Here is a 15,665-nt window from a genome sequence, read left to right as displayed (position 1 = left end):
AAACAATTCGCACTGCATGTTCCGAGTGAATGGGACTGGCTTGTGGGTTAATGGCTAACGAACGGCAAATGTGGTGATGATCGATGCCACTGGAATCATGCCATTCGGCGGCTCTGTTTTGTATAATGTTGGTTTGCCGCGTGTGCCACATAATTTATCATCTGCTGCATGATCTGCAGATTTGAACGCAATTTTTTTTCTAGTTTAAGTAGATCAAAACTTACAACAAAAAAAAGCAGCCACACGATGTTGCTGCACTGCTGAAGGCCCAGTAAAGTAAAGAACAAAGTCAGGCTGGACTGTTCCCATTGGAGGGGGTCAAGACCGATTTGCATATGTCTGGGTCCAAACTGAGGTGGCAAGGTGTGCAACATAAGGATGGATTGGACTGCGGCCGGCCCGAGCGCCTGGGAATTATTCGAGCATTCAATTAATTACTTTTCTCGCGTCTGGGGTACCACGCGGGTGCAGTCCTGGACTGGCAGTAGCGGGCACCAGGCAATCCCACTGTGCGCCGCATGGGTGGGGGCAGGTTTTGGGCACCTGGGGGCCGATTTTGTTACAGGGCCGTTTTTGCAGCATAGCATAGGATGGAGGGGGCCGGCCACACATTTTGCCAGGGCCGGTTTTGGTTCCCAGTCCGGCCCTGCAAGGGTGGTCCCCCCACTTATTTTACCGGGAGCTCGATAACTATAAACTGCAACTGAGTGCACTACCTTTTGTGATGTCACTTCCTGTTGTGACGTCAGCGCCCCCCCTTCTTTTTTTAGGACTCGTGCCCTGCTGAAGTGCAGCGGAAGCCTCTTAACGAAGGTTGACTCGTCACCTTTCCTTGCTTTTTGATGTATTTAGGTGTTCACCTGATGTTAATGAGGGAAACCTTTGGGCTTCTCATGTTAACATCAGTAAATAAATACCAAACGAATGAACTAATACTATCACAAAATGTGCCCCGTTATACCACATTAATGTGCATTTTCTTACTGCGACCCTGCCGAATAATTTGGTCCACCCTTGCCACATAATTCCAGTGGCACTGGTTCTTATCAAGTCCCGAGTTATTCTCCAGTGGTTGGCATCTGAACACAAACACACGTTGCAATTCTACCTAGTCCGTTACAGAGATCAGAAGCGCTATTTATACATAAGCTCTTATTATTAAAATGTAAAACACGCCCATGGAAATACCATCATATGGCAACGTTGTTGGAAATAGGGTCTGCCACAAATTACGAGCTGCAGATATATACACATCTTTGTGGCAATTATTTATTCTGAGCAGTCGTCCTTCCTTAGCTGTGTTGAGGGTAAGATATCAAAGCAGTAACCCCCACCTTTGTTCTTGCGGTGTGTTGTGTAAGTGATACCTTCAGAGAGAGCGGTGCCTCTGTCAGCTTTGAGCACAGCGGTGCCACTTGGGAGTGACAGCGGTGCTCAGACAGGGCTGGGCGCGCGCGTGACTGCAGATGTGCCTTGTGTAGTAAAGGGCACGCGCCGGGGGCAGCTCTGTGAGAGTGTATTCCTTCTCCCTCTTTTTTTTTCTCTTCGCTGCTGGGTGCCAGGCTCCGCCCTCCTGCAGCTCTCAGCAGCACTCGCCGTATCCGAGAGACTTTCATTCCGCACTCCAGATTCTCACTGAGCCAAGGAGCGCCTCACCCGGAACGTTCCGCCTTCTCGGCGCCCGCGCTTCGAAGACAGGAGGGGGGATTTGGGAATCCCGCCGACGCTGGCTGGATCGGCGAGCAAACTTTGTGACCTGGTGGCGCGGAAGGGTTTGGAAATGGAAATAAAGATGTGAACGTGAGCGCGGTGCAGACTGCCGGCTCTGAGGGCTGCTACGGTGCTCTCAGCAACTGGTGCCCTCGGGATAACTGGAATGGATGCGAGGGCTCTTCGGCTGAGCGCAGAAGAGGTGATGGGGGGCTCCCTCAAGAGGGGCTTTTGAATTTAAAAAAACGAGAAAAAAACGAGAAAATACTGCAGAACAGGACAGCCGGCTGCCATGGTTCACTTGAGAAAATTGTGCCTTCCGCAGCATCAGTGATAATAAAAAAGGACCCAGACGAATACAGAAGACCATGTCAGAGACACCAAGTCACTGGTCAACGAATGGCACCAATATCTTTGTCCAGAACCACGACATGGTGGATTTTCAGAAAGGGCAGAAAAGTTTCAATGTTCTCCTGTTCTCCCTGACCTCTGGCATCACATTCCTAACACTGCTGGGCAGTGCCTACTCTCTTGTGTCTTTGCTTAGGATGCCCGCCAAGAGCACCCTGTCGGTGATGGTTGCCTCGCTGTCGGTGGACGACCTGCTGAGCGTCCCACCGGTGACTATCTTCCTTCTGATGCAGTGGTCGGGCGGAACCCCCCCACAGCCCCTGTGCACCACGTCTGCACTTCTGTATTTGTTCCAGGGGATTTCAAGTACATTGAAGGCATCCTTTATAGTTTTGTACAACTTCTACATAACCCGGAAGCAGGGCCACCATGACACGACCAGGAAGCCTGTGCGAATGATGTGGGTGATCTATGCCATTTGGACAGTGAGCCTGGTGACCAGCGCGCTGCCGCTCTGTGGGTGGGGCGCGTACGCACCCACATCCTGGGGGTGCCTCACCGACTGCACCAGTTCCTATGTCCTCTTCCTCTTTGCTTTATACTCACTTTGCTTTTGCATCTTGACTGTTTTTTCTGTCCCCTTGACGCACCAGCTCCTGTGCTCCGATGACCAGCAGAAGCGCCTTTTCGCCGACTACCAAGAAATTTCCAGAGGGACCACACTGGGCAGCAACGATTCTTTCCTGGCACCTGGGGACCCGTTGGATAGGACCTTGCAGAACTTGGGCGAGCAGTGCCAGAGCTCTGAGATGGTGTTCCAGAAAATCCCTAGCGGCTTGGATCTCCCATACTCAAGTAGCGCGCTGAGCAGGAGGAACCTTGCCGTACTCTTCGCACAGAAACGATTTTCCTTGATACTTGCTTTGCTAAAAGTGGTATTATGGATGCCACTGATGGTAAAAAATAACTTTACTGTTCAAAATACTATAGCTATGTGAGAAGTCATCTCAAAATGATGTTGGGGTTAAAAACACACATAGGGGGAATATGTACCAGGCCCTATCTCCACGGGAACATCACTCTTTCCGATGCTGGTGGTGATAGGGGCTTCGCCTTATTTACAAGACAACATTAAGCCACTCAACGCTGCCTTGTAGATAAGGCACCCTTTCACTCTGCGCTTAGTGTGAAAGGGGTGGGCAGTGGGTGTTGCGGTGGGCCACCCATTGATTCTGACGCTGCCTCCTATTTACAAGGGAGGCGTAAATAGGAGGTAGCGCCAGAATTAAGACCAGGGAAAACCTGGTCTTAACATGGCGAAACAAGGAGAAATGCTTTTTGTCTCCCTGTTTTTTTCTTTTTCCAAGGGCAGCACACATGGAAAAAGCAAAACGCCTTGGATTGTTTATGTTCAGGAAGGTGACCCTTCCTGCACCTTAACAACATTTGAAGAAAAATGACATTTTGTAACTTCCATGTGTGCTGCATTACGCAGTACACATAGAAATGAAAAAAACGCATTTCAAGATTGTTTATGTGCAGGTAGGTGCCTGCATTGGCGCTAGGCTGCTAAGTGTAGCGCCAGTGCAGGGGGAAATACAAGGCTGCATTTTATTCCTGTAAATATGGTGCAGCCTTGCGTTTCTGAAGTGGCGGAGTGAGGCGTTAAACCATGGCGGCTAATTCCGCCACTTCTTTGTACATATGCCCTTTAGTTTCAAATGGATGAAAGTGGTGCTTTTACAGTGCTGTCCAATCTTAACTATTTTACACTTGTAAAAATAGCTGTGTCTACAGATGTGGTTAACTTTATCATAAATGGTTGTCATTTGATTGTTTGGGATTCACATTATTGTTTTACATACTTTTTTCGCTTTAAACCATCACATTTACCTAAACTGCTAGTCCAGACAATAACTTTGGTCCAAGTCCTTTATTGTAGCATGTGAACTCAGAACTTAACAGTCTCAGGTCACTCATACATTATTCTTTCACAATATCCATTTCTTATATAGTGCCTGTTTGTTATATAGTGCCTGCTTGTAAATCTCTCACACCTGTGTTACATTATCTATTGGCATCATGGAGGCATTTTCGATCTATGCTGATTTCGTGAGGCAGATTGTGCTGTCAGTATGACCAGTTTTTTGAACCCCTACGCAGTTTCAGCTGTGCAGCTACCAAGTCACAGGGAATAATTTTATTGTCGGGATGATTAGCTGTGAGTCCCTAGTGAATAAATGGGGAACAGAAACAGGCCACGGTCATGAGTTATTAAATCTCTTCTTAATGTGACAGAGAAGAATTAGGTCTGGCTGACAGGTTGGGAGACTGATACTCAGGGTTGGACTGGCCTTTAGGGCAATCAGGCAGTGCTCAATGGTTGATCTGACAGATTGCCGTATGGGCTGTTTTTTGTCTGCTTGTGGGCCAGTTTTGTGGTCTGGTTTTTACTGTTGATTTCTCTGATATTAATATAAACATTCTGGCTGCAAGCACAACTGCATACTGTCTTTCATACCTTGCGAAACACCTATGCAGCGTGTCTTTACAAGTTTAAAACTGCCCTAATTTGCAAATATTGGCCACTTTTTTTAGCTATCTAATTCATACAGTATTAGAAGTTATTACTACAAACCCACAGTCACTACACACACAAATACATTGTTTTATGGGGAAACGGTTTTGGAAAACATTGTCTGGAAAGTAAAGCACCTTGTAAAATCAATCCAGTGTTCAAAGCTATGTTAACTGGAAAAAAGTACTAACACAGAATACCCTGACTCCTTCATACGCAGGAGCATGTACATAACAGGACATCCTAAATTATCATAATGTAGGTTTGTTTCTTCACTTATAGTCAATCTTTTTTCATTGTACCATGATTAGTGTAAGATCTAAGCTGGATACCCAGCATAAGAAATGAATTAAATGCTCAGTAAGTCTTCTGCCAGATCATTTTCACTTCATGTTTCTTAAGCCATAAAATGCATATTTCCACACATTTTAAGAATTCAGAATACTGTTTTGCCTGAAAACTTGATTTTCCGGTCCTCTTCCTTCCAGATACAATTGGCCGTCGAGCACCTTGTGGGCCTGCAAAGTCCCTCTTTTGAGACTTTGACCTTCCTTCTCACCCTGCTTGCCGCCTCCATCACTCCAGTGTTTGTCTTGTCGGAGCACTGGATCCACCTCCCTTGTGGCTGCTTTATTAACTGCAGGAAGAACCTATACTCTCTGTCTTCTGAAGAAAGTAAAAGTAGGATATTATACTTTTTTCCCTTTCTTTGTAAGAATGAATGTTATTGTGTGATGTAGATGATACAAAAGTGAGTGCCGGGGTAAAAGTGGATAAGCGATTTGCCTGATACTTTGTCGTAACAGGCTCTTCTCACAGGGAAATTGTCATAACCACTGATTAGGTCCACACGCCAAGGTGGGAAGGACTTCAAGCAAAGCGTGAGCCAACCCACCTCTAACTGGCCTCAACTATCTGTTGGTGAGAACTGACAGAGTCTGCATCTGTGTAAATAGGGGCTGACTTTGCCTCAGTCAACCGAAAAGGGTAGGGAAGAGAGGTTAAAGAGCCGGTCAGAGCTGGTTCATACTGTACAGTTCATGCTGAGCACCCCTTCCACCAGGTACCCAGCAGCACCACCTTAAGGAGGGAGTGTTCCTGCTTTGTCTGAGGTGATGTGCAAGAAATGTCATGGTGATTTGGGTCTCAGAAACTCAAGCCGCAAAAGGCAATTTCCCCTGATACTTGTTTTGCTCTAATTTGTATTCTAGACTTCATTGATTGATACCCCTCACTCCCCCATGTTTTAAGCTGAAGGCAGTTCCACCTCAGGGAGGAGGTGCTCCTGCAATCTCTGCTCTTGTGTGTGTGTGTTGTGCTCTGAAAGACTCTAAAAAAACACCAAGTGTGCCCTCAGGGAAAAACTGTTTTAAATTATGGATCCTGTGTAAGCAGATTGAGCCTACTGAGACTAAATAGATTCTGAATGAAATTACAATGTACCGGTGTTGCATATAAATGAGATACTTTGTGATTTATGTTTCTCAAATGTGTGCATGCATCAAAGAAAGGTGTTCCCTCTAGAAAACATTAAGGTTTGCACTTGAGTTATAGCCACTTTGAAGATTGACATGTATTGCCTGATTCTAACTGGCTAAGTAATGTATATCATGGGTAATGCATAAAGCAATAAGCAGAATATCAATTATGGTGTGGAGGGTGGTCAGGGTTGGTGACAAAGAGATATATGTTTATGGATGTATGGAAGTTTCTTGTAATCAAATGTGTTATGAAATGTGGGGACTTTGATTTCTTCCTAATACACCCTTAGAGTGAAGGGATAAAAGCAGTGCCGAAAAAAAGCAACTTGTAGAAAGAAGTTCAGTAGAGCCCACTGATGGTGAACCTGTGATTGAACCTCACATTTGAAATGGTTACACAGACAAGTCCACTTCACTTACAAAGATAACAGAGCTTCATCCTTCCATGTTAGAGATCGAATTCAATATAGCCACTCATATAGGATGACGTATCATGACACCCAACTTCTAAACTAGTATTACTCTTCAATGAGTCTAGACAGAACATGTTTTGCATGCTTGTCTTTTCTACCCATGGCTACCTGTTGTGCACAGCCTACATTTAACCCCATCCGTGCTCATGACGAGCTGAGCTCGTCATGAGGCACGGTGCTCCGGTGCTCATGACGAGCTGAGTTCGTCATGAGCCGTGGAACGCTCACACGCAGGGATAATTCCCCTGCTGTGCTGAACGTTCCACAGGAACGGGTGTGGTCATGACGAGCTCAGCTCTTCATGAGCACACAAGCACTGTGCCTCATGACGAGCTGAGTTTGTCATGAGCACGGGGGCGCTGTGCGCGCCCCCCAGCACAGCGGGGGAATTACCCCCGCTGCGAAGGGGTTAAAACCCTCCTACAAGAATGTACTCAGGATACAGCTCCATCCTATTTGAAGCGCACAGCCATTTTATCCTTATTAACAATGACAATACCCAGTATACAGATCTACTCTACTTCAAATGCACAGTTGTTTTATCATTATTAATCATACTCAGCATACAGCTCTTCCCAACATGAAGTGAACAATTGTTTTGTTAACAACTAACTTTTGTTGAAAATAACTCAAATAATAATTCTATTGGCTAATAAATTCTCTCATAAATTCACTTATATTGCTATATTTGCGGTTTTACAAGCTCTTAGAGCGGACCCCATTGAAGTTTGCATTTCTTTAAGCTTTCAATGTATGGTGCAATATTGGAGTGTACCCTAATTCAAACCTATAGAAATCTATGCAAAGTATAATTGTCAGAGTTCAGAAAGTTAAAATACAAGCATGAACTGACATGAAGTTGGAACTCTAAGTACTCAAAAGCATATTTCTAGTAATATTCTTACTGACATTAGCCCTTAATTGACTAGTAGTAGTACTGCCATTTCTTCAGTTATCAATATTATTGGCCCAGCAGAAACAGCTACCTTTCAAGAGTACACCTTAGTTGATGCTCCCTCTGCCTCAAGGGCTCTATCTGCCACTTTACCAGCTGATATTTTTGTTACCAGCTGTTATTAACTCTATTGTTGCTGATGACTTAGACTTGGAGCCAAGTAAAGTCAATCTTGAAACAGATGTTAGCTGTGTAACTGAGGTTGGGGATCCCAAGTGTACATCTGAGATGGATACTGAGGCTAAAATGGGTTTGTCTGTGGTCTCCTGGAAGCTTGGCAAGAATCCATTCCAAACTTTCTAATCCTGGCTGCTTTGCATTTATTGATAAAAATGACATTTGCATTTTTAACCACTTCCATGCGTCGGACGACCCCCAGCCATCCGACATCACAGGAGGCATGTGCAGAGGACGGCTGGGGGCCGTCTGAACCCCGCCCACTCAATAAATCACCAGCACTGCAGTGGAATTCACGCCGCGGTCAAAGTGTTAATGAGACATGGGCTCTGGAGAAAGTGTACATCAACGGTTATTCTACATATAGGACCAGATTACGAGTCTGATGGTCCAAGGACTACCAGACTCGTGGTGACGGATCCAGCTACTACTGCACCAGCAGTCTGACTGCCCCATTACGAGTTGAGCATTTGGACAACCCTGGAACCGCTGTTACTGCAGCGGAATTCACGCCGCGGTCAAAGTGTTAATGAGACATGGGCTCTGGAGAAAGTGTACATCAACGGTTATTCTACATATAGGACCGATTACGAGTCTGGTGGTCCAAGGACTACCAGACTCGTGGTGACAGATCCAGCCACTACCGCACCAGCCATCTGACTGCCCCATTACGAGTTGAGCAGTTGGACCACCGTGGGACCGCTGTTCCCTGGAGGTGGTGTGGTGGTCAGAGGTCGCAATATGCCTGGCTGGACCCCTGCGGTCCCACCAAGCAAAGTACGAGTTTCCTCTCCTCCAGGGTTTACATGGTAGTTCCTCCTCCTTTCAAACCTTGGAGGAAAGGTAACAAAGGGGACCCTGTGGGCCCCCGTACCTCCTCTCCTTTGTGCATCGCACAGGGGGCACAACAAGAGCCCCCCTGTGTGCATGCACAAAAGTTCCTGCATAGCATGGAATTTCGGGTCCCTGCAGTGCAGGAACCTTGTGAGGCGTTGCCACTGCGGTGAATTTTTCAAAGGCACCGGTCCCTTTAAAAGAGGCACCACCATGGGAACGCCACACCGCCCACCTGCAAGACCACAAATAATTTGTAATCTTGCGGTCGGGCGTCAGCAAGTCTCGGCGGTGTGGAGGCACATCGGTGAAGTACTGCCTGCCCCACTGAAGCACGTAATCAGGGACATAGTGTCTAAGCGACTGATCCAAAGAAAGCAGGTAGAGCTAGTTGGGGTCTAGCTAGTTTCATAAAGGATCATATTGCCTGCACTTACAAACAGCTATCAATCGATTCCCTTGACCTAATGGGGATTCAGCTTACTTTCTCTACAATATTAATTCTGACTTTCTTTGAAGATTATGCTAGGTCTGTTTCCTCAGGTATTGATTCTCCAGTGCTGACTATGCTATATGATTTGACAAGCACCTACCAGCATCAGGCTAAAATCATGGTAGCAGTTGACTTGAATGTCTCTTTCAAACCATCCCTTTTAATAAATGATTTTATTGAGGAGGAAGATGAGAATTGGGGGCATTCCAAATCTGTCATTTAGAGTTCAGTGGCATTATTTTACTAATTCTGCTCTTCAGCTTACTTCTCTGGTGGTTGGGGGGAATTTAAGAGCATGCAATAGTACTATTCGCTCCTACAAAGATAGACAGCTCACGTTTAAAAGGGGCCGCAATATTATCAACTACATCCAGTTAGATACTAGAATTTCGTCTCTGATAAAAGACATGTTGGTTATTCCCCTGTCTGATAGCAACTATACCCCCCTGTTTGTAACTCTGAAAGCTGCTCTTCTTAAAAGAGGTAATTTGACAACACAGGAGCTCATTTATCAAATAAATTTAGAAGAATTTCTTGGCCCCGGATACTTGATGACAGTGAACTGCATTTAAAGACATATGATCTGGTTTTACATTTCCTTTCTGATTTTGAAAATGCTTGTCTAATCCCCAAGTTTTTGTTAGCCATCCACAGTGAATTTTATGAGGCACTGCAAACTGTATTTATTAACAAGGTGACCAGGAAGAATCCTATTGTTGGGAGGGGTCACAAGTTGTTCAACACGGAGTGTAAATTGAGTAGGGGAAGGGGTGGATGGGGCATACCATTTGGGAGATAAAGTTACAACAGTGAGCTCAAGAGGGCCATCAGAGAGTGCAGTCACCTAGGTGTAGCTGCTGCGTGGCTTAGGTATACAGTCATACTTGTTAGAGCCAAAAGGGATTCGGCAAATTAGAACTGGTGGGACTTACTAGCAGCTGCTAGGTGTGAGGATAATTGCTCTTGTTTTTACACATAATTACACACAGGAGCCTAGACAGTGTCACTTCCTATTGTTATTACATACAGCCAGAGATCTGGGTAGACTGCTTATCTACACTATATTATTGGAGATAAAACTAATCCCCCAATTTCTGCTACACTCTCTGATGATAGCAATATCGATCTGACTTGCAGCCTAGATGACACTCTTGTGGCCATTAATAGACTAAACGCTTTCAAGGCCCCTGGACCAGACCAGATACCCGGCGATTTGTACAAGTCCAAGCAATCAGTGTGGGCCCCATATAGCAACTTATTGTCAAATGCAATAGCTGCTAGGGGTGAAATCCCAGAGACATGGAGGTGGACAGAGATAATTGCTCTATACACGAAAGGTGACGCTTTAGCTCTTTCAAACTATAGGCCGATTAGTTTAATTTATAACCTGCAGAAAATCTTTGCGAGGCAAGTCTTTGAAAAATTGCAAACGTAGATGGATGATAATGAGATCCTGTCCACCAACCGGTTGGGATTTCAAGCAGAAACAAGCACATGCAATCAAATATTCAGGTTCACATACTCACTTGGAGCAGCATTCGACCTTGTACCCTGGGAGACCCTCTGGATGCTTCTGGTAGTCATGGGAGCTCCTGCAAATTGGTAAATTTGATAGCAAGATTGCATGTGGATAATCACACCCTGGGTCGGCGGGAGGAGACAAGGCAAACTAACTAGCAAGGTTCCCATCCATTGCGGGGTGCGTCAGGGGTGTGTTCTGACCCCTACTTCATTCTCCTTGTAGATTAATGAGGTGGTCAATAAACCTATGGACTGAAGTCATGATTACCCTGTTCTTAGTGGATAGAAAATGCTGATTTTGCTGTTCGCAGATGACTTTCTACTTATCTCAAAGACTTCAATAGGCCTCCAGAACTTACTAGTTAAATTCCTGGCTTTTTGCGCAGCCAGAGGCATGGAAATTAACATAGATAAGACAGAATTTATGGTCTTTAAAAAGGGTACGGTCAGTTCACGGGCAGCTAAAATTGCAAACAACTCCCTTGAGAGGGTAAAGACCTCTGATTACTTGGGGGTCAGGTTGACTGATTCATTAGGATGGGAATCGCAGAATGATAAAAGTTATCCAACTTTATGTCATATTTTTAAGTCTATATTGAGGTTCCACAAGCAGACATAGACATGGTCAATAACCCCAGCACTTGAAGTCTACCATGCCAAAGCCCAAAGTACTGCGCTCTACGGAGCTGAGATCTGTGGTCATGCTGACACTCATAGACTGGCAGCGTGTGAGAATACTTACGTAAGATCTCTTGTTTCTGTCCCGACCAGCACTCCTTTGATCCCCCTGTTTTTAATCTTGGTAATAAAAGAATCAAGAACATTGCTTTAATAAAACCCCTCATGTACTTGCTGTGATTGTGGACCACACCCGAGTTAATTGACTACTGTGAGTCACTGATGGGCTTTTTAGCCAAATTATGTGGTTCCAACATGTTGCAACTTGGTGTAGGTTGCTGGGAATGACCAGCTTGTGGAATATCCCGGAGAGGTCTTGCAAAAAAGAATTGGCAAGTGTAAAGGTGAAGTACTGAGCATATGTGTCAAATGGGTATGCAATGTGCAGGACCTCCGGACTCTTAACTACCAGTTTTTATGAGCCACGTCAAGACCTAAGTTGAAGCCCTCTCTGGATTTGATTTCGCCGCCATTAGCGAAAAGCTTAAATGTGAGGTACCGTATGTCTGCTTACCACTTAGGTCATTTGTTACTGGACCAAAGACCTAGATTCAGTTATATGTCCTGCATGCAGCTTGGCCCCGGAAACACAGGGACACATGTTATTTTTATTTTCCAAATACTATTTCTCCCGAAGGAAATGGGTACTACCAATATGTCTGAATATGGCAGTCAAACAGCACCAGGTTGCCTATAGGATCTTAAAGTCCGACACTTCGGATCTAATTGTTTTTGCTGTAAACTGTTTTTTACTGAATGTTTGATACAGGCATCAGAGATTTGCAGCACAAGCAGATAAGGGGGCAAGTATGTCAGGTATTATAGTATGTGATGGTTGACCTACATGCCCAGCCTATGATAAATCTTACTGTGAAAAGAATCCAGTGACTGGAGTTTGTGTTTAGTGTTTATATGTATAGCGTATTTTATACTTTTACTGAGATTATAAGACTATACAACTGTCTTTTATGGAGTTTCATTCATTCATTCTTAAGCTTGTTTTACCTTATTTTTTACCACTACGTTGTCAATTCCATCACAGAACTTTGTGATCAAAAGTAACTGAATTTAATATAAGATCTTTGCAAATAATTGTTTTATATTTGACTTTTGTATACTTAGATGGTTTTTTGAGAGAAGAATAAAGTTATTTGATGATGATGATGACATGGAGCAGTAATTGAACATTCAAAGTAATTTCAAGACGTTTTTTTAAAGCTACTTAAGATTTGAATTTTAGAACAGACCAAGAAAAACAGAAAAATTATAGACATCATGTGCCATTGAGCCATACTTGAATGTCGTCACTAACCAAAATTACTGTTTTCTATTAGTTAGATTTAGGTTGAATCAATTCCATTTTCTCCTTGCTGGTTCCCCGGGGTGGAAAAGGGAGGAAGATTTGGGGATTTGTTCATGTGATGGTTTCTCCGTTTAGACACAATGCACTTTATTTTTTTCTGTGAGCACTTTCTTCAAATTCGGAAACGTTTTATTATCCCAATTTTAAAAGACAAAGGCTTTCTGCAAGTTAAACCAGTCCTCTTCTACCTGCAGCTGCTTTTAAATGTGTGGGAGATTTTTAATATCACTAATTTTTTCGCTGCAGCAGTAAGATTAAAGAAGGAAATAAGATGGGTATAGTTAACTCTATGAATTAGCCTGAATGAACTGAATTTACGAATGTTCTAAACTGGCAATGTGGTTTTTAGATATTATTTTAAGTTAATTGATTATTGATATTGCATGTATTTTAAGCTTGTGTATTCTGATTTTTTGGCTTTTTAACAAAATTTGTGTATATGAAGCGTTTAACATGCTTTTATGGTTTTAATATGAACCGAATAAAGTATATTTGACTAACTGACAAAACAAAATTATATACAATTGTTAACAACTAATTGGGTCATATAGACCATGGTAGACAGTCTGCTTGTGTGTGGCAGAGGCTTGCCTGTCCTATTTAAGCACCCCCACCTGCCTTACAGAACGCTTTGCGTCATGGGCAAAGTAGCCAATGTCCTGGCGCCCACCTACCAAGGGGCCCCTGGGAAAGTGAATTTCTCTCTATCTAACCTCCATTTTAATATCTCAGCTTTTTAACTTCTCTCTGCCTACATCTGACTCTATATCACTTTACTCAGTTTTAGTGTAAGGAATTTTGGGGACCCCTAAAAGATACATATCATTTGTTTTTGCACGACCATTTCTGAAAGATCATTTAGCAGTCTCATGCAGGCTTTAATTAGCAGAGGTAAAAATGTTCAAAGTTGTTCCAAACAAAGGCCCCCAAAACACATGTTGCCAAGTGCTCCAAGTTTGCTTAGGATGACACTACTGCCTGGCAGGAATCATTTTGGTGTGGAAGGATAGTCCGCCGCTGCAATCACCTCATAACCCCCCTGCAGATTTGCCAAGCGGGCACCATGGTTGAAGTGCCAGCTCAGCAATCTTTGTAGGGTAGAAAAAAACACTCCCACAGCAACTGTTTATTTTCTTTAAACAAAAAATCAAAATGACTTACCAAGCATGGAGCCTTCTCCGTGCTTATCCAGGGTATTGTACATTTTCATTATCTACTAGGCCTCTTGTGGCAACACCCAATATGATCAAGCGGCCCAAAGGTGGACGAATGACCGGGCCAGGGGTTTTCATCACCTGAGCCAGTAAAGGCTCCTCCGATGGTAAGGGATCCAAATGGTTCCCCCACATCAAATAATGTGGGGAACTGGAGACCTGATGGGGCAAGAGGACTGCAGCTTTACATGGGATCTTGGGCTCTGCCAAACCCAAAAAGAGGCTCCAAGAGCCTAATGATTTTATGTTTCAAAATAGGACAAAGGCACACACAAAGTTGAATGTCCTATACAAATGCATGAGGAGAACAACATATACGAGAAAATTAAATTAGAACCAAGAAGTATGAACTCAATAGCAAACAGGAGCGGTCTGTGCAGGAAAGAGCGGTAAGGCGGTGGGGTGGGGCGGAGGATAGGGGGTGAAGTCGACAGACAATGAAGTACTATAAAATTTGAAAAAAGGAAAAACACTTACCCTGCCCTCGCTGTATGGCAGTTTCGGTGATGCGGCAAGTGCAGAGTAAGTGTTTTTCTTTTTTTTAATTTTATTTTACTTCTTCCTCGTCTGTCGACTCACCCCCACCCCCCACCTCACCCTCTTACCTGCACGGGCCGCTCCTGCTAGCAAATAACAATGGATTGAATATTAATAAACACTAAGAGCTAAATACTAATCAAACATCCAAAATGTATTTAAAGTGTACACCTAAACCTTCTGAAAGTGTACAATAATTAAGTGCCGAGCACCATAAAGTGTGACGCTGGCCAAGTGGCAAAAACACTATAAAAGATTAAAAACATGAATTTACAGAGAGGAAATCTGAGTAAGCTCCTCTCGATTTTTTTACAATGGGTTAAATTAATTCACATTTAAAAAAAATACAAAAATAAAAAATACAAAAAAACATTTAGAGTCAGAGCTTTTGAAATGTTTTGAGGTAACCTGTCCCTTACTCTAGTTTCTGCAGTTTTCATTGACTAGATTATGGGGTTGACACTGTTCCGTAAAAAAACAAATAGTTTTACTTCATGACATAAGCATAAAAGTTTAGTTGAATGAAAACATTTAATTAGATCAGATAAAGAGGTGGAGGCTTTTGTACAGCTCACTTTCCAAATATAGTACAAAACGGTCAACTTTATTTGTAGGTCAGCTTGTGGGCAGCTCAGTTAGAAATGCTGATCAGTTCCTTGGGTGTACATGCGTGAAATAATACTTATGCCACAATTTGTACCCCCCAGCCGTCTCGAAACTGCCAGAAATATGGCGAATTTTCTACGATTGGGCAGGAGTTGGGCAAGTAAAAGACAAGTTTGGAAACAAGGACGGAGACAGAAGATTTTGAGGTCCCCAACGTTGTAAATGTGGGTCAAATACCCTTAATCCATGGGGTAAAAGGGAAATAGTTTTTTTCGAAGAAGAATTTGTTTTGTCCGGTGGAGAAAAGAAAAGTGACGCCGTTGCCGCGCCTGGCACATAGCTTTAAACCAGAACCAAGAAAATGTGTGAATTCACTTGCGCAGAAATCTATAACTTCCCTATATTGATGTGTACAGGCCATGGGAGTTTATGTGAATTACAAGAAAACAGTAACTTTGTTAAATTCACAGGAATATACCTGTGCCTCATGAATAGGTTAGTCGTAAATTGCACCTCTTTGTAAATCATCCCCAATGCCCTGACAAGATCTTGCATTAAATATGATTGTTCTTCTAATTAGGAGAGAAACAAAAAGCCCCCCTCCTTAAAAAATTCAACGGTAGGTCATGACACACAATTAATATTAATGCATTTCTTGGACCCATTTAAATCATAGACTCTCAAACACCCCTCT

At 43.5% G+C, this 15,665-nt stretch overlaps 1 protein-coding gene across 1 annotated transcript in view; it reads left to right on the top strand.

Moving 5' to 3' along the window:
- The first annotated feature begins 1,670 nt into the window (after positions 1–1,670).
- GPR149 (G protein-coupled receptor 149) overlaps positions 1,671–15,665 on the top strand; it is a 350,609-nt gene continuing 336,614 nt past the window's right edge. Inside the window, exons 1-2 of the mRNA XM_086944898.1 lie at positions 1,671–3,017; positions 5,128–5,320. Coding sequence (XP_086801024.1) covers positions 2,079–3,017; positions 5,128–5,320 — 1,132 coding nt within the window. The 5' untranslated portion in view covers positions 1,671–2,078. The remainder of the gene's footprint in view (positions 3,018–5,127; positions 5,321–15,665) is intronic.

Source organism: Lissotriton vulgaris, chromosome 11, assembly GCF_964263255.1.
Source record: "Lissotriton vulgaris chromosome 11, aLisVul1.2, whole genome shotgun sequence".
NCBI lineage: Eukaryota > Metazoa > Chordata > Amphibia > Caudata > Salamandridae > Lissotriton > Lissotriton vulgaris.
This window is presented reverse-complemented; position numbering and strand designations above follow the sequence as displayed.